This window comes from Macaca mulatta, chromosome 3 (genome assembly GCF_049350105.2).
Source record: "Macaca mulatta isolate MMU2019108-1 chromosome 3, T2T-MMU8v2.0, whole genome shotgun sequence".
NCBI lineage: Eukaryota > Metazoa > Chordata > Mammalia > Primates > Cercopithecidae > Macaca > Macaca mulatta.
In genome coordinates this window covers 164,507,522-164,530,785 of record NC_133408.1, presented here as the reverse complement: position 1 = coordinate 164,530,785, position 23,264 = coordinate 164,507,522, and the positions used below count along the sequence as shown (strand labels likewise).

Genomic DNA, 23,264 nt, shown 5'->3' with positions numbered 1-23,264 from the left:
TTCATTGCTCTGGCGTAAGTAACTTGAGCAGAATATTTCTTTAATGAAGTAGTGAATTTGAGAGAATGAGTTAGTGTATATAAATGAATAAATTAACGTACAAAGGAATATTGCTATTAGCTTATATTTTTCACTATTTATGGCTTTGTCTGATTTTGCTATTAAGGTTATTCTGGCTTCACAAAATGAACTGAGTAGCTTTGAAACATTTTGTATAAATGTATATTTATTCCATAGGATATGCTAAGGTCTAGTGCTTTCTTCTGGGTAGATCTTGATGAATGATTTGATTTCTTTAATGTTATAGTTCTATTACAGTTTCTGAAAATTTTCTTCTTGAACAATTTTTGGTAGTTTATATTTTTCTATACAATTATTCCTGTTGTCTCCATTTGTAGATTTAATGGTGTATTAGTTTACTATTGCTGCTGCAACAAATGACCACAAATTTTGTGGCATAAAACAACACATATTCATTATCTTACAGTTATGGAAGTCAGAAGTCTCAAATGGGCTGGTAGATCCTTTCTTATGCCCATTCTAGGTTCCAGAGATTGCCCACATCACTTGGCTCGTGTTTATGTTTTTACTCTGACCCTCCTGACCCTCATTTGTAAGGGCTCTTGTGATTGTAATGTACCCACCTGGATAATCAGGATACTCTCCCCATCTCAAGAGTCTTAGCTGAATTACATTGTCAAAATCCCTTTTGCCCTGTAAAGTAACATACTCACAGGTATTAGGAATTAGGATTCGGACATCTTTTGGGGGGGGGGCATTATTCCATTTACCACAATTAGTATCATATGTTCCATTTTATATTCTCCTGCCTCTCTAGATGTGTTGCTTTTAAAAAAAATCAGGCCAGGTGTGGTGGCTCACGCCTGTAATCCTAGCACTTTGGGAGTCCAAGGCGGGCGGATCACAAGGTCAGGAGTTCAAGACCAGCCTGGCCAACATAGTGAAACCCCGTCTCTACTTAAAAAAAAAAAAAAAAATTTAAAAAAAAATTAGCCGGGCATGGTGGCGGTGGCGGGTGCCTGTAGTCCCAGCTATTTGGGAGGCTGAGGCAGGAGAATCTCTTGAACCGGGGGAGGCGGAGGTTGCAGTGAGCAGAGATCGCACCACTGTACTCCAGCCTGGGCGATACAAGGAGACTCTGTTTAAAAAAAAAAAAAAAATTCAGAATGTGTTTATTTCTTCCTCTATCATTTTCTCTTCATTAATTTGTCTATTTTATTAGCTATGCCCTGACAATTTTGACAGGGTTGTGGGGTGGGTAGAGTAGAAAGGTTGGAAAAGCATGGACAGTCGTGCTGGGAGTTCTGTTCAAGTAATTTTCTGCCTCCAGTCCTTTTCCACTACTTCATCAAATACAACTACCTCACTATGCTCTGGGTGGTACGAAGTAACCCTGGTAGGATGCTTCCTAACTCAGTGTTAAAGGTAATGGTGCATCCTGAGCATTCTCCCTCTGCATCCCAATCCTGGAACTGGTAATTCCCTATGACTGACACCTCTGAGCTCCCATTCTCTCATATCTCACTCTAGAGACCACCTGAGGAGATAAGGTTTCACCTTCTTACTCCCCGCAGACTCCCCTCCCCCGGCCACCCCTCCCCCGTCCCCCCACCCCCTAGAGCTGAGACCTGGGCATGCGCATCAGCCGCGACAGATTGGAGGGGACCCTGCTGCTCTCTCCCGTGCTACCCTCTTCCCTTCCCTCCCCTGACCCCTCTCATATTCCGGTTCCCACCCCCACCCTCCACTCCCGCCCCGCACCCGCCCCCAGCCCGGGCTCGGGGACCTGTTAGGCTGGTTTCGACATCTGGGGAATTAACCTGTCCCGCCCATCCCTAGCCTCGAGCCGCGCAGGCTCCGCGCCTCCGCCCTTGTTCCCTCCCAGCTCCTCGGAGTGGAAGCCGCTACAAATGGCTTGAATGAAACGTGTGTGGGTTTAGTGAGTGGTGAACCACCAGGGGATCCCGTCTCCCCACAAACCAGTATCTCTCCGAGAAGGAGGCGAAGGAGTGGGAGGAGGCAACAAGCGAAGAGTCGAGCTTCGCGGGCGCGCGCAGCGACTGGAGCGCGAGGGCGAAGCCGGGCCACCTCCCCTTCCCGGCCGCGCACTGCCTGGCCCGCGGCGGTTCCAGGCACCACCCTCCCCGCCCCGGCTGCGCCCGCTGTGGCAGTGACTAGCTCCCGCGGCCAGCGGCACTGTCCACCGACGGGCAGGGGCCCTCTTCTCTCCCTTCCCCCCACGATTTACTTCTCTGCGGCGGCACGCCGTCCAGCAGCCCGCTTCGCCCCGTCGTCAACTTTGAGCTGGAGGAGAAGCAACTTTGGCAGTGGCCGCAGGGTTGGAATCCCGCTTCTTCTCGGCAGCAGTAGGCTCTCAAGTCGCTGGGGTTCGGTGGGGCAAGAGTTTCGCCGGCGCATCAGCTCTGCTTCCGACTGTTTGCAACCTGTTTCCAGCGAGCTGGGAGCGGGGTTGTGACTGCCAGTCGTCTGGGGGAGGGGGACTTGTTTTTCTTTTCCTCTAGAGACCTCGGCTTGCAACTGGATAAAACACTGTCGAAAGGATGTAAATAGGCAGAGCAACTGTTACCAAGAAGGCCACCACCCCCACCCAAAGGCAGTGAGGAGTGTGGGGTTTCGTCCGGGCTCCCCCGAGTCTCAACACAATCAACAGTCAGGTGTTGATTGCAACTTTTCAAGGTCGGTCACCGGGGGTAGCCTATTCCCTCTACGAACCTTGGAGGGCACACCTCGCTGGGACTGAATTTGGCTGAGAAATGCACAAGATGCCAAACGAGGAAGGATTGTATTGGGCGTGTGTGTGACCCCCAAGACCCTTCTTCCGCTATCCCCGTAATCTCCGGTTCCCCGCTACCCGGGCGGGGGTGGGTATGTGACATGTGCCTAACTCTCAGCAGCAACTTCGGCAGCAGGTGTCGATCCTAACTAAGCAGGAGCTGCGGCTGCCGGGTGTGCCCTCACCAAGCCATGCGAGCCCCGGGCGCGCTTCTCGCCCGCATGTCGCGGCTACTGCTTCTGTTACTGCTCAAGGTGTCTGCTTCTTCTGCCCTCGGGTTCGCCCCTGCGTCCAGGAACGAAACTTGTCTGGGGGAGAACTGTTCACCTACAGTGATCCAGCGCCGCGTCAGGGACGTCTGGGGACCAGGAAATTCTGCAAGAGACGTTCTGCGAGCCCGAGCACCCAGGGAGGAGCAGGGGGCAGCGGTGCTTGCGGCGCCCTCCTGGGACCTGCCAGCTGCCCCGGGCCGTGAACCGGCTGCAGGCAGAAGGGCGGAGGCGTCGGCAGCTGGACCCCCGGGACCTCCAACCAGGCCACCTGGCCCCTGGAGGTGGAAAGGTGCTCGGGGTCAGGAGCCTCCTGAAAGTTTGGGGAGAGGGAGCCCCACGGCCCTCCAGCTCTTCCTTCAGATCTCAGAGGAGGAAGAGAAGGGTCCCAGAGGCGCTGGCATTTCCGGGCGCAGCCAGGAGCAGAGTGTGAAGACAGTGCCCGGAGCTAACGATCTTTTTTACTGGCCAAGGAGAGCCGGGAAACTCCAAGGTTCCCACCACAAGCCCCCACCCAAGACGGCCAATGGACCGGCGGGGCACGAAGGGCGGACAATTGCACTCCCGGGCCGGGCGCTGGCCCAGAATGGGTCCTTGGGTGAAGGAATCCATGAGCCTGGGGGTCCCCGCCGGGGAAACAGCACAAACCGGCGCGTGAGACTGAAGAACCCCTTCTACCCGCTGACCCAGGAGTCCTATGGAGCCTACGCGGTCATGTGTCTGTCCGTGGTGATCTTCGGGACCGGCATCATTGGCAACCTGGCGGTGATGTGCATCGTCTGTCACAACTACTACATGCGGAGCATCTCCAACTCCCTCTTGGCCAACCTGGCCTTCTGGGACTTTCTCATTATCTTCTTCTGCCTTCCACTGGTCATCTTCCACGAGCTGACCAAGAAGTGGCTGCTGGAGGACTTCTCCTGCAAGATCGTGCCCTATATAGAGGTAATGCCTTCCAGGGGGGTCTCAAGCTATTGGCTTTATCTGTTTTTCGGAATTATGGCATCAGAGAACTGCTGCTGGATGCAACTACCTAGCTGAACACCTTTCCTTTTTATCTGGGGCCCTCTTTCATTTCTCTTTTCAATCATTTATGCATGTATATATGTACAAAAAGAGGCAGTTTTGCGAAATCAAATTCATCTGCTCCTGTGCTGTAAAAAAAAATGATGATCTCACAATATACAGAATTGTTTTGTGTATAAATCTATCTCCCTGAATATGGTGTTATGCATATTTCTGATTTGGCACTTGTCAGAGATTTTAGGGTTAAATGAATGGCCAGCCTACGGTTGTCATCATCACAGCCTACAAGAAAAAAAAAAAAAAAATCATTAGCATTTATTTACTAGTTATCTAGTGCTTCAATGTGACTTTTCCCCCAAGAAGATTATTGCATTTGTTTCTTAAACACCAAAGTTGGAGTAATATTTTATTGAAAGAAAGAAAGAAAGAAAATTATGTTTCTTTGTGAGTTGGCCTAATTATGTATTAATAACCTTTCAAATTAGTTTAAGTGTCTGGCTGTCTTCCATGCTATCCCATCTAAATTCTTAAAGTCATTTCTTGTTTCTTTCTTTTCCCATCTTGGTTTCTTAATTTTATTTTTGTGTGTTTGCGTGAACTTAAGCAAAGATAAGACTTTGGCCACAATTTGTTTAACATTCTCAAAGTTATGCATTTGTCATTTGTTATAGGTGGAAAGATTGGCTATTTTAAGGGATTGACCCTAAGACTAGAAAATTTCTTGAGAAGAAGGGGGCACATCTAGTTTCCAAACTTTGGAAACAAAAATCATTTTGAGTGAAATTGAGTGTTTCATCCTACAGCTAGTGTCCTGGCCCACTATTGTGGTAGGTGGAATTTGCTCTTTATATGGCCTCTCTTTAAACACCAGCTCTTGGAAGGGGCCCAACTGTTTTGCTGCCAGTTGTGTTTTTAGCCAGCTGGCCCTTGATTTTCTCCATTCAGACTGTCCATTTCATTTATGGAAGCAGAAGAAGGGAAACTGTAAATATTCCACAGCCCCTGATCCTGTCTGGCACCAGGGCCTGTGACACTATGTTCAACATTGTTCCAGGCCTAAAGCTGGGGGATAAGTAAACAGAAAACAGTACCTACTTAGACGGACCAAAGCTGGAGACAGTAAATAAGACCCTCTGTTATCCTGACAGGGATCAGGTGCAGGATCATTCCATGACTATGAAATCAGCTGTTGCTACTTTAGTGGCATCCATGAGTTCTCCTGTTGCCAAGCTTGGCGTATCTCTGAAACATCTACTTTGTTTGGTAGACAGTTCATTTTTGAATTGTGAAGGAGGCAGTTGAACTCATGTTAGAGAATACGTGTCTATTTAACAAACTGCCTCTTCAAGGTCAGTTTCAAATTTCTTTTTTTTTTTTTATCAGAAGAAATCGACTTATGCAAAAAAAAGACAAAAGATAAAGCGGACAAGAGAGGTACCTCAATGACAGAGAAGTCTATTGGTTTATCTCACTGGAAATGTACTGGACATGTAGAAATCTGTATACATTAGAGGAAAAACAGTAGGACAGAAAAAAGAAATTAGGGAAAGAAAAAAAAAATCAAAGTTCTTGAAAGAACACCTTAAAAGAATATCAAATTCAGGAAAGAATATAAAGACTTTGGTTAATTTAATGAGATATAAGCATTTTGAGCAATGGCATTTATTATGTATGTATTTTAATTTTCTTTTTCCATAATTCTGAGTTTTTATGAATGTAATACTTTCATTTGTATTTCACTTTTTAATTTAATTAGTTCCTCAAGAGTGCTTTGTTTTTTACCTCTTATTATTAGTAAAATCGTCTACTTTCTGTATTTTTGCTTAATTTTTCCCCATCCGAATAGCTTTCTCTATTTTTCAGTTATTAGTGCTAGCGTTTATTTTTCTTAGAGAATCAAAGGCTTAAAAAATTCACTCATTTGTTTATATTTTTTAAATTAGAGTATAATATACATTTTTACTGTTAAAATAGTGAGTGAAAATTTTAATATATAGTGTTTCTATATTTCTACCTAATCCTTATTACTCTGAAATAATTTTATAATGTTTTATATAAATAATTATTGGACAATATTGCTGGCTTCATAATTCCTGATTACTGAGAGCAAGAACTACAGCCCAAATGTCAAAATAAAAGTGTCTCCAGGAGGCACTGATGTTTTCACAAAAGTAAGAGGTATTTAGGGTCTCTCGTATGTTGGGTTCCTGCAAAAACAGGCCCTGAGATGTAGATTTATTGGGGCATCAAGTTTATTGGATTGTGCTCTCAGGTTCAACACCTATTAGGGAAGGAAGAAAGCAGGATTGGGCAAAGGGAGAAGTTGAACTGTGATGCAGTTGCCACAAAGACCTCAGCTGACACCATTAGGAGCTTTAGGGCTGGGATGGCCATGCAGCCATATCCTAAATCGGGGCAAGAGGGCTCAGCCTTTACATCTCTTTATGGACCAGTCATTAGATGTAAGGCATTGGATGCAAGACTGCTTCCAGGTTGGGGTATAACCTTGAGTTGGGTGGATCTCTTTGGTCAAGGGCAATTCCTAGAAAGGGATGCAGCTAAGCACTGTCAACCAATAGCCCCAACAGCTGGAGGAATCAGTGCTTCAATTCTTGAAGGTCTTTGGAGGGAGCTATCTGGGTGGAAAACCACAGCATCCACTACAGTGGCTTTTTTTTTTTTTTTTTTTTTTTGAGACAGAGTCTTCCTCTGTCTCCAGCCTGGAGTGCAGTGGCATGATCTCAGCTCACTGCAGCCTCTGCCTCCCCAGTTTAAGCTATTCTCCTGCCTAAGCCTCCCGAGTAACTGGGACTACAGGTGCGTGTCACCATGCCTGGCTAATTTTTTTTTTTTTTGTATTTTTAGTAGAGACGGGGTTTTACCATGTTGGCCAGGATGGTCTTGATCTCTCGACCTTGTGATCTGCCCACCTCTGCCTCCCAAAGTTCTGGGATTACAGGCGTCAGCCATGGTGCCCGGCCTACGGTAGCTTTTGAACAGTCATGTTAAATCAGACATAGATAATGTTCTAATCCAACTCCCTCATTTTAAAGATGAAATTTGAAGCTCCGAGACTATCCTAAACATATATACCTAGTCAGTAGCCACCAGACCCTTGGTCTCAATGCTTCATGTTTATATTTGCTGATTAGACAAACATGTATGAAGCACAAGCTTTATCCAGTGAGTGTTTTCCTTTCTGCTCTTTGGCATCTGAAACATTTTTTCTTTTTTTTTTATCCATGACACAGGAAAAAATAAAAACCTGTAAACATCATTTGTTATATAATGAAATGTATAGATTCTTTTGTTCTTAGGTTTCATCTTGTTTCTCAGTAATTTCTGCAGTAAGTTCTGCAGTTGATAGTTAATTAAAATTTTTAAAATTGCAATAATCTGAGACAACTATGCTTTTTAATGAGCCTAGCAAGATTACTTTAATGACCAAAAAGTTATATAGGTTACATTTTATGTTCTTAAAATCATGAAGTATGTTAGATTGGTGAAGGACATTACAAATATATTACATTCGTTCAAACTTTCTCCAAATCCCCTTCCAAAATTTTGCCTCTGACCTCAAGATTTTTAAAAATTGTTTGACATCTTGTCTCCTTTCATATTTCTAAATTTTGTCTTTCCTTCACTTGTTACTTTCTTATACTAATTTATTTCTTGGCTATTTTTCCTTTTTTAAAAAACTATGTATAATACATTCTTATTGATTTATGATGTAACATTTACCATTTTCCAGTAATATGTGTAACCTTTTCCAGTGTTTTTATTTTAAAATTTTTCATAATTTTAAATTGTATTCTCAATTGATTATGATTGATTTTTACAATTTTTCTCTCCTAGCTTCTCTTTTGCTTTATTTTTCTTTTCTACCACAGTTCTTTCTCCTCTACAGCTTGAGTATTAGCATAATCTGAAGGGAATCATGGAATTTTGGGGGAGATTTGGGTTTGTGTAGAAAAATAGGAGATATTTCTTAAGTAAAAACTATACTCTTTGTAATTTGCATTCAACTCCTCTTTCTATTTTAATTTGTTGGCCTAAAGCTTGAGGATAGCACCCAGCTTCCAAGGTCTATTGTGAGAAAGGAAGTTTTATGATGTTTAATATCGCTGTGAGTGAGAATGTTCTGGGAACTGTTGTAGTTGATGACTTTTCCTTTTCTATTCCAGGATTATGACATATTTATGGCCTAGTAATAAATCTCATAAAGACCAAGGACAAATGAAATGGTAGGAGAAGCCGGATAGGAGAGAAGAAAATTTGGATAGATGATGGCCATCCTCCTAGACACATCATTTTGAAGTGGTTTATTACATAGTCACAAGAAAAAAACTATACTCAAAACAAAAGTTGTATATGTAGTATGCTTTTATGTGTATTGGGGGAGGTGGAGATATGTGTGAGTGTGGATTGCAATAGGAGAATGGCAGAGGAGTTCCCTACCATACCTACCATTCACTTAGGAATCTAACAAGTGTTTAACACAAAATAATTTGGGCCAGGTGTGGTGGCACACCCCTGTAATCCCAGCACTTTGGGAGGCCTATGCAGGGAGATTGCTTAAGCCCAGAAGTTCAAGATAAGCCTGGCCAACATGGCAAAACCCCATCTTTACAAAAAATACAAAAATTAGTGGGATGTGGTGGTGCATGCCTATAGTCCCAATCATTCAGGAGGCTGGGGTGGGAGGATTTCTGGAACCCTGGAGGTTGAAGCTGCAGTGATCCATGATCATGCCACTGCATTCCAGCTTAGTTGACAGAGTGGGACCCTGTCTCAAAAAAAAAAAAAAAAATTCAAATAATTCGGACATCGAATATGGCAACTGGAATGAATCTTTGCTCATTATTTAATGGAAGTCAGAATCAAGGTATCATCTGACCCAGATCCCAGATAACAGATTAAGGTCTGTTTGTACATTAATTGGAGGTTTTGAATGATTGAGATTCTCTTTAGTTTAAAGAACTCACACCTCCATGGTGTGTTGTAGAGCAGAAGGCTTCAAATAATTATAATGAGATAACCCCAGATCTAACTGTATTTTTATTTTACTGGGATACAAAATTCCTGCACAGAGGTGGAGGGAGAATAAAGGGAACATGTCTTACCATGGCCTCTGGTCTGGGGATAATTTGTGACAAGTCTAGAATATTTTCTAATGAGAGGAACCAGCTTCTCCAATGACTTTAGAAATACTGGCTTTAAATTGAGTGGAATAAATGGCTCTTTCATTGTCTTAGGTTGTAGCTAGCATTGACAAGTAAGAAAGGAAGGTTGTTTGGAGGTTGAAGATGATAGCGCCATACACCTATCCAATTCTACACAGATTTCCCTAGAACGCCTGCATTCAAGTAATAGAACATTTATCATGGCATATGGTAAATTTTCTTTGAGAGGTGGATTAGCCATTAGGTATTCTGCTGGACTTTTAAGTGGAAACATACTGTTCTATGAGCAATTTTAAATTTACTAATAGTATTCTTAGGGAAAATGTACTCAATATATGAGAATGGTGCTGAACAAGTATTTTATGATTTCCCATTAATCTTTTAGTAATCATTTTGTATATTATCATGCAAATGAAAATATTTAGCTGATGACTCTAACAGGAAGAAAAGTGTTTCTTAGAGTGTGTTTTTATTTATAACTTCACTTCTGAATGATGTATGGTGAAGTTAACTGAATTTGGATCTTACACAAGAAAGGAAAGCTTTATAGTATTCAAATAAGAAATCCAAATAGTTTCCTTAGCCATTGATTGTAATGAGAGTGTGTCCTTTTCTAAAGCTTGTCAATGAAGTATAAATAGGAAAATTGATTTATTTTACTTCCCTTCTGTAGATATTGTCTGGCATTCAGCTTTTAAGGATTATATATAAAACAGCAGCACCCAATAACTGATTAAAGAGCAATTTGAATACTTTATTATTTTCTGTAATCCTTTTACATAGATGTCATCATTCATTCATTTGTTCACCATCCATTAATTTATCAAATGTTTACCCGGTTTTTCTTGTATGCGAGGTACTATGTCAGGAGTGGGAAGGAGAAGGCAGTAGAGGAAGAGGGAGAAAAGTCTCCAAAGATGAATATCAGAGACGAACCACTGCCATTAAAATTACAGAAAAGTAAAGTAATGTTCTACACCATGATGAATATTATAGTAGAGGTTTGCACAAAGCATCGTGGAAGCTCAGAAATGGCACTGAATTGGGTCAGGTCACAGTTGTACTTATTATGACTGGAGATGGAGAAATTAAAGGGAAAACTGCTCCCTCTAATTCTTTTCAATTATATTCTTACTATTGATCTTCATAAATGCCCATACAACCTAGATCCATGATGAAAAGTTACAAATATAAAAATGTTTTAATTCTTGCTTTTTTGTTTTCTTTAGCTTTCCCAGGATAGAAAGCCCATAATAAAAATTGGCAAAACAATTCAGCAGATAGTTCAGTACTAGAAATTTCTTTTAAAATAGGAATTTGTGCCAGTGCCTAGGATAACTATCTCTGCATTACAGTTAGTCCTTATTAGCTATAAGGACACTAAATAAGTCAAAAATAAACATTTTACTTAAATGCATGGCTTATTTGGCAATGTAATAAGAGTATATTAAATTTAGTTCTTCTGAAACTATCAAAACATATACAAATTGTTTAATTTGACCTTAGAAAACCTAAGAAAGAAGATGGACAAGGGGGATACTTTAGACTCCATTGTGGAGTTGAGGAAAGGGGAGCATGATGAATGGATTTCCTCAAAATTAGATTCATCTCTCAAGCACATAATCAGAGTGAAGATTTATTGTGAGCTCCTGAGGGCTTCCAAGGTATCCTGTTATGTCAGCAAAGTATCCTTCCACAGAGACAAGGAAGAAAATAGGTCTGCAGAAGTAAAACAGATACAAGCTTTTGAGTTTACGGAAGGCTGAGTGGGTGAGGGTCTACCTTTGCTTTCATACTTAGGCTGCGTGGACCTTGATACAGTTTTTACACCTTTAATGGCATTCATCTTATGTGCTGCAACCTGAGTTAACGGTATCCCATTGGAAGCACATGGACCTGTGTCTGGGATGTAGATTGTGGGAGAGGTATGGGAAGGCAGCTATGCAGTGCAGTTTGTCTCTGCCTTTACACTTCTGCTCCATCCTCCAGGGATGCGCCTGTCATTTCACTTCCCAAGAACTGACCTGCCAAGGTCCAATAATGAACTCATCCTTGTTGCCAAGACTAACTCCTAAATATTTCAGAGTGGAGTTGAGAATGGGATTGCTGCAGCCTCAAATATGGAGGGTCTTTTTTTATTTGCAAAGTAAGTGTAGATACTTTTCATAAAACTTCCATTCAGGATATGATCACTGTGCCAGTCTTGTTCTTGAGACAGAATACTTTCCATTTGTAAATTTGTGATAGTTTTCAGTGTTATCTGTACACTTGGATGGTTCGTAACATTCATTAATGAGGCCAGGGTCATTGATTTGATCCCTGCCTAGAATGAGACATTCTCATTAGGTCTGTGACTCTACTCAGGGATGTTACTTTTTAATTTTTTTTCAAAGTAGCCCCTTCCTCATCAACTCCCGTCTTCAGGGCCTATCTTTACTATTGTCTCCCTAGTTCAAATCCTTTTTATATAGGAAAAGCATCTGATAAGCCAATTCGCATCAGGATATGTGATTTAGAAATAACCGCCTTTTATAAGAAGATTGCATCAAGAAAGAAACTTCCTTAACAGACTACCAATGGTGAAATTTTGGTTAAAAGCAGATAAATTTTGTCCTAAAATAGGATTTTTCAATTTTATTAAAATCTTGATGAACTAAATACAAATAATCTTGTTTTTAGTTTGAATTCACAATCATGCAAATCAATGTCATTAGCCAGAAAGGGAAATATGTAAAAATGTGTTACTACTTTTTGGAAACTTATCAGAACCCCAAGGTAAACAACTGACATTCCAAGTCACTTTAAGATTGATTAGGAACATCATAATAATACCAAAGATTGAAAACTGGACTGTGGGCTTGGGGGAAAATATTACATTTTGAAATGATTTTGTAATTACTGAGAATAAACATGGAATCTTTAGAATCTAATATAGATGGTTTATATCTTAAGACAAAATGATGCTAATCTTGCTCCATTTACATTTTTATTTTAATAAACACCTGACAGATTGATAGGAATTATAATATGTTAGACAGGTTGTAGTTAAATGAATTTTTTTAACCCATATAAGGAATGTACTGTGCTATAGATGTGATAATTGGTAAGAAACCTTAATTCAAGATAGGACTATAAAGGGAAAGAGGATTTATGGAATCAAGACAAGTTTTGGGAGAATATGTTGATTTTTAAATAGTCTTAAATGGTTTTTAAAATAAGTAAAGCATGGTATCAAGCTTAGACAAAAGAAAAGAAGGTAGAGAATGAGGCAGTAATGACAGTTGATAGTTGATGCTTTCAAAATATTTTTCCCCCCCAGCATTGGGAATCACATACAAATGGAATAGTCTGAGTATATTAGAAATAAATGGTTATTTATTATATGTGGGCATATCAGACTAAATATCAGTTTACAAGGATAAGAAGCCTTCCCTTTGACTGTGGAAGAGTGGCTGCCAGAATTCTGTTTCATTCCAGAGAGTGCACAAGCAGTGTGTGCACACATGTAAGGGATGGGGAAAGTCTCTCCTCTGTTTTTGGTTTAGAAATACTAATCTAAGTGTGTCACTGCCACAGTATCATGATCTGCATACACTCCAAAATGAAGACCTTTTGGAAAAGGTCATCTTATTCAGAGCAGTCTGATAAACAGTGGCTCTGATAAACGTGCTCCCCAACTCGTGCTCAAAAAAGTATCTCCCATGGGAAGCTGCCCTGAAATGCTGCAAGGACAAGGATAATGGAAAAATGCAAGAAGAAGCCAAAGACATACAAGCTCCAGCCATTTAGAGGCTCTACCCTGTGCTCATCCTGCTCTTTTCCTGACTGGTTGTTAGGCCTGTAACCACTGACATAATAGGTTATCATTCACGACCCTAATGAATGGGTTTTCATAACAATAATGCCCTTGTTTTGAGGGTTACTTGTAAACAAAGGACAGCACATAAATAGATGTACTTAAATATTTTTTATGTAAACTATAAGCCAGGCTAGAATGCAGTTAACAAGACCTTGGTTAGAAATTTTCCTATTTTATAAAAATCAGTGTATTCTAGTCACTTCACTGTACTTGAGCATGTAGATTCAATTTCATAGGATGGAAATTTTGCTTAGAAGGACACTTTTTTGTTTTTTCTTTCCCCATCAGTGTTATCACTGATTTGTACCAGAAAGTTTGGTGAAAGACACAATTTACTTTATGACTTGTATTTTATGGGCTCTGTGTTGTCTATTTCACATCTTACTCTCATTTCTAATCTTTTTTTTTTTTTTTTTTTACTTGTCTGCAGTAAGCTTCTGAGAAATGCAGCAATAGCTAAGACAGGATCTCTGTAGATTACTGTTTTTCGTAAAGCATCCATGGGCTCTTTCTTCATATCATTTTGAATGAACAGACATTTAAGCACAAAGTGGCAATGGTAGCCCAGGTTCCTCAGGTCCTGATAGTCGCTTTAAATAAGACTTGAGCAGTGGGACAAATGAAATCTAGTTATATGTTGACTTATAAAGTATGCTTTATACCTTTTATTAAGTATTTTGCCTTATACGTTTCTTTCTGTTTGTACTTTTTTTTTTTTTTTAACAGAAACCTAGGGAAACATGGGAATTAAAATTACTGGAAAGAGCAATACACTTTTTCTTATTTTATCAAGAGATAGTTTCACTCTGAATGTTTCCCCAAAGTCATTGTTGTCATATAACTTACTGACTGGGTTAATTTCTCATCAGTGGTATAAAGTAGCTGTCTTAAGTTGGACAGCATAGGTGCTGAACCAAAATTTGGAACTCATGATCTCATAAATACAAGTTTAAGAGAGGGACAAAATATTTGAAAGCTGAGTTATATTTATGGTTCTTATAACTACCAAGTTGGGTTTCTCTAAATTCAGTCTTGCCAGTGGTGGTAAGGGACTAGATGAGGACCCGTATCATTTCCATGCAGGTGATTGTATTTGTACTCCTTCATTATCCTAACCAAACTACCTGTTTTTTGTTGGTTTCTTTCTGTAACAAAATTTAAAAGGTAACTCAAGAAACCATTCACAAAACCTTCCATTATATTTTCAAAATCCTCCATACTTTATAGGTTTCTTTTTTCACTTTGCAGTAGGCTCTCATAGTGTATCCTATCAGCATCCACAAATAAGGGGAGAAATACATATTACCTTGCTCCTTCTTAAGAAGACTGAGGCAAGGAAAAGATGGGGACTCATCTGTCAGGGTATTGAATGTCACTTGAATATTGAACATCTGGAATGTCGCTTGAAATATCTGGATCATTAAATTGAGCCAATTGCACTTTGACTGTAATTGGGAATAAGCCTTTTTAGATGACTTCAAACTGGAGTTTTGTTAGAGTTAGAAAAACATTCAAAATATAGAATATAATAAAATTATTTTATGAGTGATTTAAGCCCTTAGTATTCATTCTCTAGTATCTTATAAATCTCCAAATGAGCAAATATTGTAATAGCATAAATTTTACCTCTAAAATTATATCATTGTAAGAGAAAATTTATCTATTTGTTATCTCTATATTATCATATAAGAAAAAACTTAAGAAACCCATCCAAACTTTAAATGATTTATTTAATGATTTTCTAAATGACTAAAGTAACATATAAAGCTAATGGCAATCATTCCTGGGCTATTTTTTTTTTCCTACACGGGAGCAAACTTTTACAACTTTATAAGAGTTACTGTGTATGTCAAGAGCAACAAAGAGTACATTTAGACATGAATTTCAGGTGGTCTTCAAGTTCTCTTTCCTTTTTGTACCATCCTTCTATTGCACAGATTTAAATAGATACTTCAGTTAAAATACAAATCATTACTGTACTGCATTGTTAATAAACAGTCAAACTGACAATCCCAAAGTTATCCTAGTCTAATAGACTAAGTAGGACATAGATGATATTTGCAAAGATTTAGATCACGTCTCTTGAAATGCAAGTATTTATCAGGAGATGTTTTACAATTTGGTCAGCCTGTAAAGCTAGTTAGACATCTGTAGCAATTTCCCTAAGAGATATTGTGAAATTATGTTTGTCTTCCAATCTTGTTAAACTAGTGATTCTCAACTGCAGTCTCCAGGCATACATGGGTATATCCCAGATCAAGGGGAGTCACAGCAAGCATGCCAGAAACTGTTAGTGAATCCTCTCTGCCTAGTAGACTGTAATGAGTCATTCCATATATAAGGCAACTTGCTGGCTGCATGGTAGCAGGTGGGAGATAGTCAAGAAATTCTGTCATGGATTCCAAACCTTTTGAGGATAAAATACCTGCTATATTCATCATTGTTCCCAGCAGCAGCTACAGTATATTTTGTAGGTGCTCTCTCTTTCTCTCTTAAAGACAAGACACACACATATAGCATTGTGCTAATGCAGTGGTCTCTTTGCTAGTAATACAGTGTTCAATAAAGGCATAATGATACTAAAATTGGGACACTTTAGGGGTGATCAAGAAGAATGACCCTAAACCCCTTCCTTTGGCATCCAGAGCCTCACTGCTCCACATGTGGACTGGGTGGGAGCTGAAGGAGCTTTATTGCTGTTACTCTGGGACACAAAGAAGCACAGAACATTGTTGTTTGAAAGATCTTAGAGTTGTTTATTTTGATTCCTTTGCCATCTCTGTATTCTAATGCCAATCCTCTCAAAATGCTCAATATCGTATTTTCACCAATAGTTAAAATTGTGTTTCTAAGTTTCCTCTGATCTTGAAATTCTCAAAGTTAATAGTCTTGTCTATGAAAAGTGTTTACAGTTCTGCTTTTGTTGCTGTTAATTATTCCTCCCATTGCAGTTTAATTAATAAGAGATTGCATCTTACTCATTCAGTCTCTCAGGATGTTGCTTCAAAGAACTACCCATCTAAGCCAATGCTTAACAGCTTTACTCCCAAGAGCATATTTCATGGTGATATTGAATTTTAGCAATCAGATGTGGGCATTAAATGCAGAAGATCTGGCGTTCATGATGCAGTTTTATAATTGCACATAATTGCACTATTCATCTTGGTAGAATTTTTAATAAGCTGTATGTAAACAAGTATATTTCAAAATTGTGATAGAAATCTTTTCATGTTGCTCCAACATCTAGGAATTTTAATTACATGGATAGATTTCATGTTTGGGTAAGCAGAAATTAGAACGCCACTCATTATTCGTATGATTTTTATCAATTAATTTCTGAGATGTGCAGTTAATTCTTTACACATGTTTAAAGCCTCCTATAAATAATTCGGAAAAGTACAGACGGGGCCTGTGTACATTTCTTGCTCTTTCACACCCTAAAATATAGTACATAAGTGAATTTACAGAAAAAAGATCTGAAATGATATCACTGCAGGAAGTGGCAGCAGAAGAGAGTAGATGTCTAGGACTGGCATTTGGGCTGCAGTTGCTCTTGGCAACTGCGTCCCAAGTGCTGGCTACATTTGGAGCAGGGCTACTTTCTTCATTGGCACCTTCAGCAACTTTCACTGTTGCTCTTGTGACCTTTCTGGACTGTTTACCCTGTTGCAGCTGGATCCTAACTGCAGAGAGTACCATCAGAGAAAAGTTCAATTTGAAAACAGGAGCCTGGATATAGGAGCTTTTTGAAATTTGTATATGAAATCTGGGGATGATTCCTTAATTCATGATTTATGAAAAAGACTACAAATCATGTATGTTTGAGCTTTTGACTTGGTACTAACGCTTTTGGGAATATGAAGAATTGAGCATCCTCAGATAAAACAAGTGTAGAATTCCTGACGATAAGTTGGAACACATGTAAATCTTGCTTAACATTTGTCCTGGCTTTTGTTATCTTATGAGATTGAAGGTAAAGGACCTGGAAAAACATTGTTTTGCTTTCTTAGGCAGTTAACGTCTTCTAATTAAGAGCGGATGTGCAGCACAGCTTCTGATACCTAAGGAGTTGGTAATCTAACACACCCATCTTAATACATGTCCACCCACACGCATTTGCCATTACCTTTCATTAAAGACTGTAACTTCCTGGAGTTAGGTATGCAGTTACTAGCATTTGTGATAATTGATCCATATTTTTTCAATCTGTAGATTTAAAACTAGGGAGATTAATAGAGAAGATGCTATCTTTTGTGCATTCTGTGTTCTTAGCAAGTAATGATAGAAAACCACCAAGCAAACAGATGTTCTGAGCCCCTAACAGATTGCCTCTCCTCAGAGTCTCCAGTATTTTTATGTTAGTGAACTTTCCTTTTAATAGAAATCCTATTCATGATTTCAGAAGGATGCATAGCATAAACTTTGGTAGCTTTGTTTATGTGGACTCACTTGGGCTATAAAGTGACGGGGAAGCATGCACACAGATTTGCCTTAGTGAAGATGGCACGAAAGACTTGACGAGGGTTTCTGATAGTTGAAGAAGTTTTGTTTGTTTTGTTTTGTTTTTAACAGACCTAAGAGAAATGAATCAAAACATTTGAAAAACTGGTATACAAATGTCGTTTCAAAAATCTATAAATTAATGTACTGTAATTTCTACGTGATACTGTTTGATACAGAATTTTAGAAAGTGGCCAGCCATTCTTAGATGTCTTCAAGTGTGGCAATTGCTGACATTTTATTTTATTTTATTTTGTTTTTAATTTTTTTTTTTTTTTTTTTTTTTTTTTTTTGAGACGGAGTCTCGCTCTGTAGCCCAGGCTGGAGTGCAGTGGCCGGATCTCAGCTCACTGCAAGCTCCGCCTCCCGGGTTCACGCCATTCTCCGGCCTCAGCCTCCCGAGTAGCTGGGACTACAGGCGCCCGCCACCTCGCCCGGCTAGTTTTTTGTATTTCTTAGTAGAGACGGGGTTTCACCGTGTTATCCAGGATGGTCTGGATCTCCTGACCTCGTGATCCGCCCGTCTCGGCCTCCCAAAGTGCTGGGATTACAGGCTTGAGCCACCGCGCCCGGCAATTGCTGACATTTTAAAACATAATCATAAGACAGTTGTACAATGTGGACTTCAATTTTAGAATTATTCTGTGCCTCCAGCATAGATGCAAAACAAATTTTCATCAATGTGAACAATTTTTAGTTTGAAAGTTAATTATTAAAAGGTGAAAGTGGAGTTTTTTTTTTTTTTTTTTTCATTTGAAGTCATATTAGGTTGATGTTAACCTTAAAAGTTTGGAGAATAAGAATTGTGGTGATAAGTCCAGTCATGCCTCTTTATCTGCACTGATCTAGAGCTTTGCTAGCCACATTTTTTTCATTTTTGCTTGTAATATAGTTAACATCTCATTATACCTCATTTTCAGACTGTCTCCACTAATAGTTATGAGAGTAGTCAGGGCGTACATACAATGTCCTTATTTTCCGTATTAGAACTAGTAGACACCGTCTGATATGTAGCGTACAAGGAGAAAATATTTGACATTGGAACTGTCGAAATCCACAAGGCAACTTGCCATAGCTCTGGGGAGAGTGACAGCTTGAATGTAGTAGATAAACAACTAATGTTTTGAGTACTAAAACTGTATGACAAATGGTTCCCCTTTTGTCAACATCATCCCTTTGACTTTTAAAAAATTAGATGTTAACATTATACTTACATTTCCCCTGCCCCTTTGCCAGGGAATGGCCTATATCATGCTGCTTAAACCTTCCTACCAACAGGCAGGGGAGAGCAAATGCATATATTCGAGTTGTCTGGGGTGTAGACCAAAGCATTCCATCCACCCAGGGAGTTTTCTTTTAGTCTCATATTTTATCTGAAACCTTATTGACATTTTACCTTTTACTCCTTGTTCTTGTTTGAATGCATAGATAATGACTACACTTATTATATATTAAATTACTTCAATTTTCCCCCAAATATTGAAGTGGCTTTAATATTGCCAGGTGATTGCTGTGTTCATGTTGTAACTTTGAGAACCATCGTCCCCATCTTGGTTGACTATGATGTGCTTGAGGGAAGTCACTGCTTCTTGTAGCTTTCTATTTTCTCGACACCAAGCATAGTGCTCGGCATGGAGTTGATATCAATAAATGGATGCTTGTGTTGGATATGTATCTGTTTGCCCCATTTGAGTACATGTACAATGCTTAATACATGTTTTATAAGTAAATGAAATGATAGCATGCTTACATTAAGAACATGTGTTTATATTCCTGGAAAGCCTCCATGTGAAAAAAAATAGGTACATATTTTTGGTTCTTAACCTTTAAATGTTGACTTTTTTAGATGTCTGGACCATATGCTTACAAGAACAGTGCCTTTTTGAAGACAGTTTTTCATTTGGTTATTGTCAAAGAGTTTTCTGCTCCAAAATTTTCCTGTGTTTGAGATATCTAGACATTCTTTTTGGCTACTTTCTGCATATTTTCCTGTATTTTTACAGGTTCTATTTTCTTTGATTTTCTGAAGTATCTCCTATTTCTTTAAATTTGATATACATACCTATTTTATGATAAATATATTTTTTATGTCTGATTCTGTATCTCTGGCATATAAATTCATAGTGGCTAATTGTCTCTTGCATATTGTGACTTTTGATTTTGTGAACCTGTGTCCCTTGAATTTTAACTATAGGATTTTTTGAGGTCTGGTTTTAAAGTACATTCTTCCAGAGAGGATTTGTTTGATTTTTACCAGGTGCCTGGGATTATTTTAAATTGTATTTTGGGTTTTCTGAGCCACATAGATCCTGGAAATTCTGATCCTAACACCATGTAAGTTCAGGCTCCTGGTTAGAATTTGCCATTTTTTGCCTCCTTTCCCCCCAGTTCATCCAGACCCAAATCCTGTCATATAGGCAGATTTCTTCATTATCTCCTTACACCTCTTAAGATGTCAGCATTTGAGGAGTTCCAAATTCACAGGGAGTCTTTGACCCAATCCCCACCCACATTGGCCCCAGCTCGGTTTCCTGCCCCTGTGTACCTGGGCATCTTGCCCCATTTTTCTAGCTAAAACTAACTTGAAGCCCTCACCAGGACGGGCAGGTGCCCCTAAGGTAAACAGGCAGCATGAACAGGGAGGAGTCTCTGGCCTGTTTGAAATTTGTTTCCTTTTTGATTTTGGCCTCTGGCGAATTTCCCTTTCTTGTTTTCTGTAAGTGTATGCCTTTGAAGATAATACTGTCATACTTTATTTTGCATTTAGGAAAAATTGGAGGAGCCCTCTCATCATTTAGTCCATTGGAGACAATAAACTCTTTGGTATTTGCCGTGTGTAAGGCACACTACTGACCCTCACACTGGAAAACATGAGAATCCTGGTCAGCAATGAAAATGGGAATTTCTGCACTACCCTGACTCCTTATCTAGCTCTCCTAGTGGCAGACACTTTCGTGGTGAATAAGATTTTTAGTGTATCTGGGTTCTTATCTATAATAAAAAGGGATTGGACTAGCTGATCTTTATGGATCCTTCCAGTCCTAAATGTTCTGCACTCTATGACCCTCAACCCACTACAGTTTGTTTTCTATTTTTATGCTTACAATGATTCAGCTGATGTCCTGAGCCCAGTTACCCATGCCTCATTCTGGAAAACTGTTCTCTCTCTCTTATTTTTATTTATTTATCTTTTTTTTTTTTTTTTTTTTTTTTTACGGTTTTGCCAGTCTGCATTTATTCCCTAGTGCTTTGATCTTTCAGGGGACACTGGGAATAAATGTCTTCTCTGTTCCCCCACAGGTCGCTTCTCTGGGAGTCACCACTTTCACCTTATGTGCTCTGTGCATAGACCGTTTCCGTGCTGCCACCAACGTACAGATGTACTATGAAATGATCGAAAACTGTTCCTCAACAACTGCCAAACTGGCTGTCATATGGGTGGGAGCTCTACTGTTAGCACTTCCAGAAGTTGTTCTCCGCCAGCTGAGCAAGGAGGATTTGGGGTTTAGTGGCCGAGCTCCAGCAGAAAGGTGCATTATTAAGATCTCTCCTGATTTACCGGACACCATCTATGTTCTAGCCCTCACCTACGACAGTGCGAGACTCTGGTGGTATTTTGGCTGTTACTTTTGTTTGCCCACACTTTTCACCATCACCTGCTCTCTAGTGACTGCGAGGAAAATCCGCAAAGCAGAGAAAGCCTGTACCCGAGGGAATAAGCGGCAGATTCAACTAGAGAGCCAGATGAACTGTACGGTAGTGGCACTGACCATTTTATATGGATTTTGCATTATTCCTGAGAATATCTGCAACATTGTTACTGCCTACATGGCTACAGGGGTTTCGCAGCAGACAATGGACCTCCTAAATATCATCAGCCAGTTCCTTTTGTTCTTTAAGTCCTGTGTCACCCCAGTCCTCCTTTTCTGTCTCTGCAAACCCTTCAGTCGGGCCTTCATGGAGTGCTGCTGCTGTTGCTGTGAGGAATGCATTCAGAAGTCTTCAACGGTGACCAGTGATGACAATGACAACGAGTACACCACAGAACTCGAACTCTCGCCTTTCAGTACCATACGCCGTGAAATGTCCACTTTTGCTTCTGTCGGAACTCATTGCTGAAGGACGGTACTTGGTTGGGTCAGATTTATTTGTTTGATTTTCATATCCCGTGAAAGTTTTTAATTCATATTTTTCCTTATAGGGAAAAATGCAAAAAAGAAACAAGAAAGAAAGAAATATTAACTACTGTAGAACTGATTTTGCAAATTAATATTTGTGCTTTGAAAAAAGTTTCTATTTAGTTATTTAAGAAGAATGAGAAGGCCAATAGTTTTAGATCATTTTATCTGGTATGGTGCTAATATTTTATTTGAAAAAAGTTACTGCAACTTAACTTAAAATTGCTAACGTTTTTTCTTCTTTTAAAAATACAATTATTGTATATTGATTATAGCCATGTGATTTTGTAGGTTATTTTATATTTGAGTTGTGATTGAAAGTATGTTGTATATGGTATTGTGAGATGATTTGTACTTGGAAGCATTCACAAAGTAGCACCAAATAAATTACACTTTATTCTTTAATGTCATTGTCAATCTACTTTTAACCAATATTCAATAAATCTTCTAATTGCCTTAAAGATACAATTACTGGTTCTATGCACAATTTAAAACTGGCCTTACTGTTTTATAACCTATTTTCTTTTAAGGCAGGTAATCATTATGTCATAAAGAAGTTTTTCTAATAGCAGTATTTTATATGCATGATTCATAAAACTATGTTGTATGTTAAAACAAAGCTGTATTTTTAATATTCAGGTATAGATGTCAAGTTACTTCTGAATACTTATAAAATATGAGTAAATAGCAGGGTAGGAAGAAAGTTTCTTTTTTAAAAAATTTGCCTTTGAACTAGCACATAGAGCTACAGGTTTTCCCTTGAGGAATTCTGGGCAGAATCAAGAGTTTTAAAATGCAGTTGTCATCTGATTGCCTCTGAACACTGACCTTTGAAGCTTTGTGAATCCTACGTATAGCACTCTGAATTCTAATTTTTCTCCTTTTGAAAAATAAACTTGATGAAATCTATACAACTTAATTTCTTTAAGTGCAATGAAAGTATAGGAGTGGAATAATAAAATATATATTTTTATTAGAACATTCAAATACTACCTTTAACTTGATACTTCATAAACTCTGAATAAAAACCTAACCTCCTCCAATGGGAATATTTGAATCCCCTCTTTTGCCTCTTCGGGAGTTTGAAGTGCAGCAATTGTGTAGGATGCTTGCTGTGTGGGAACATGTCTAACTCAGATGGCAGAGGCCATGACCTAGTGACACAGTCATATTTAAAAGCTACCAAAGAAGAGATGTGTAGTTGAATGCTTTTGCCTTCAGAAAAATCTTATTTTAGGGGAAGCCAGTTTTCTTGCTGGGAAAACGTATTTTCTGCTTGTTGATTTCTGTTCTACTCAGCACAAGTAAGTCAGTATTCCTTTTTCCAAATTATAACGTGATGTTATTTAAAAATCATTAAAGAGATTGGTGCAGGTGAAACTCGAGTTAACTAAATGGGAATGTTCAGGCTATCTCCTTTTTCCCTGTCCAATA

The 23,264-nt window shown here is 39.2% G+C and overlaps 1 protein-coding gene across 1 annotated transcript; it reads left to right on the top strand.

Annotated features, from left to right (window-relative positions):
• Positions 1–2,353: 2,353 nt before the first annotated feature.
• On the top strand, positions 2,354–22,053 carry GPR37 (G protein-coupled receptor 37). The gene is given in 2 exon segments (NM_001257869.1): positions 2,354–4,029; positions 20,953–22,053. Coding segments are annotated over 2 exon segments (1,842 nt in total). The 5' UTR covers positions 2,354–3,006; the 3' UTR covers positions 21,772–22,053.
• Positions 22,054–23,264: the final 1,211 nt, after the last annotated feature.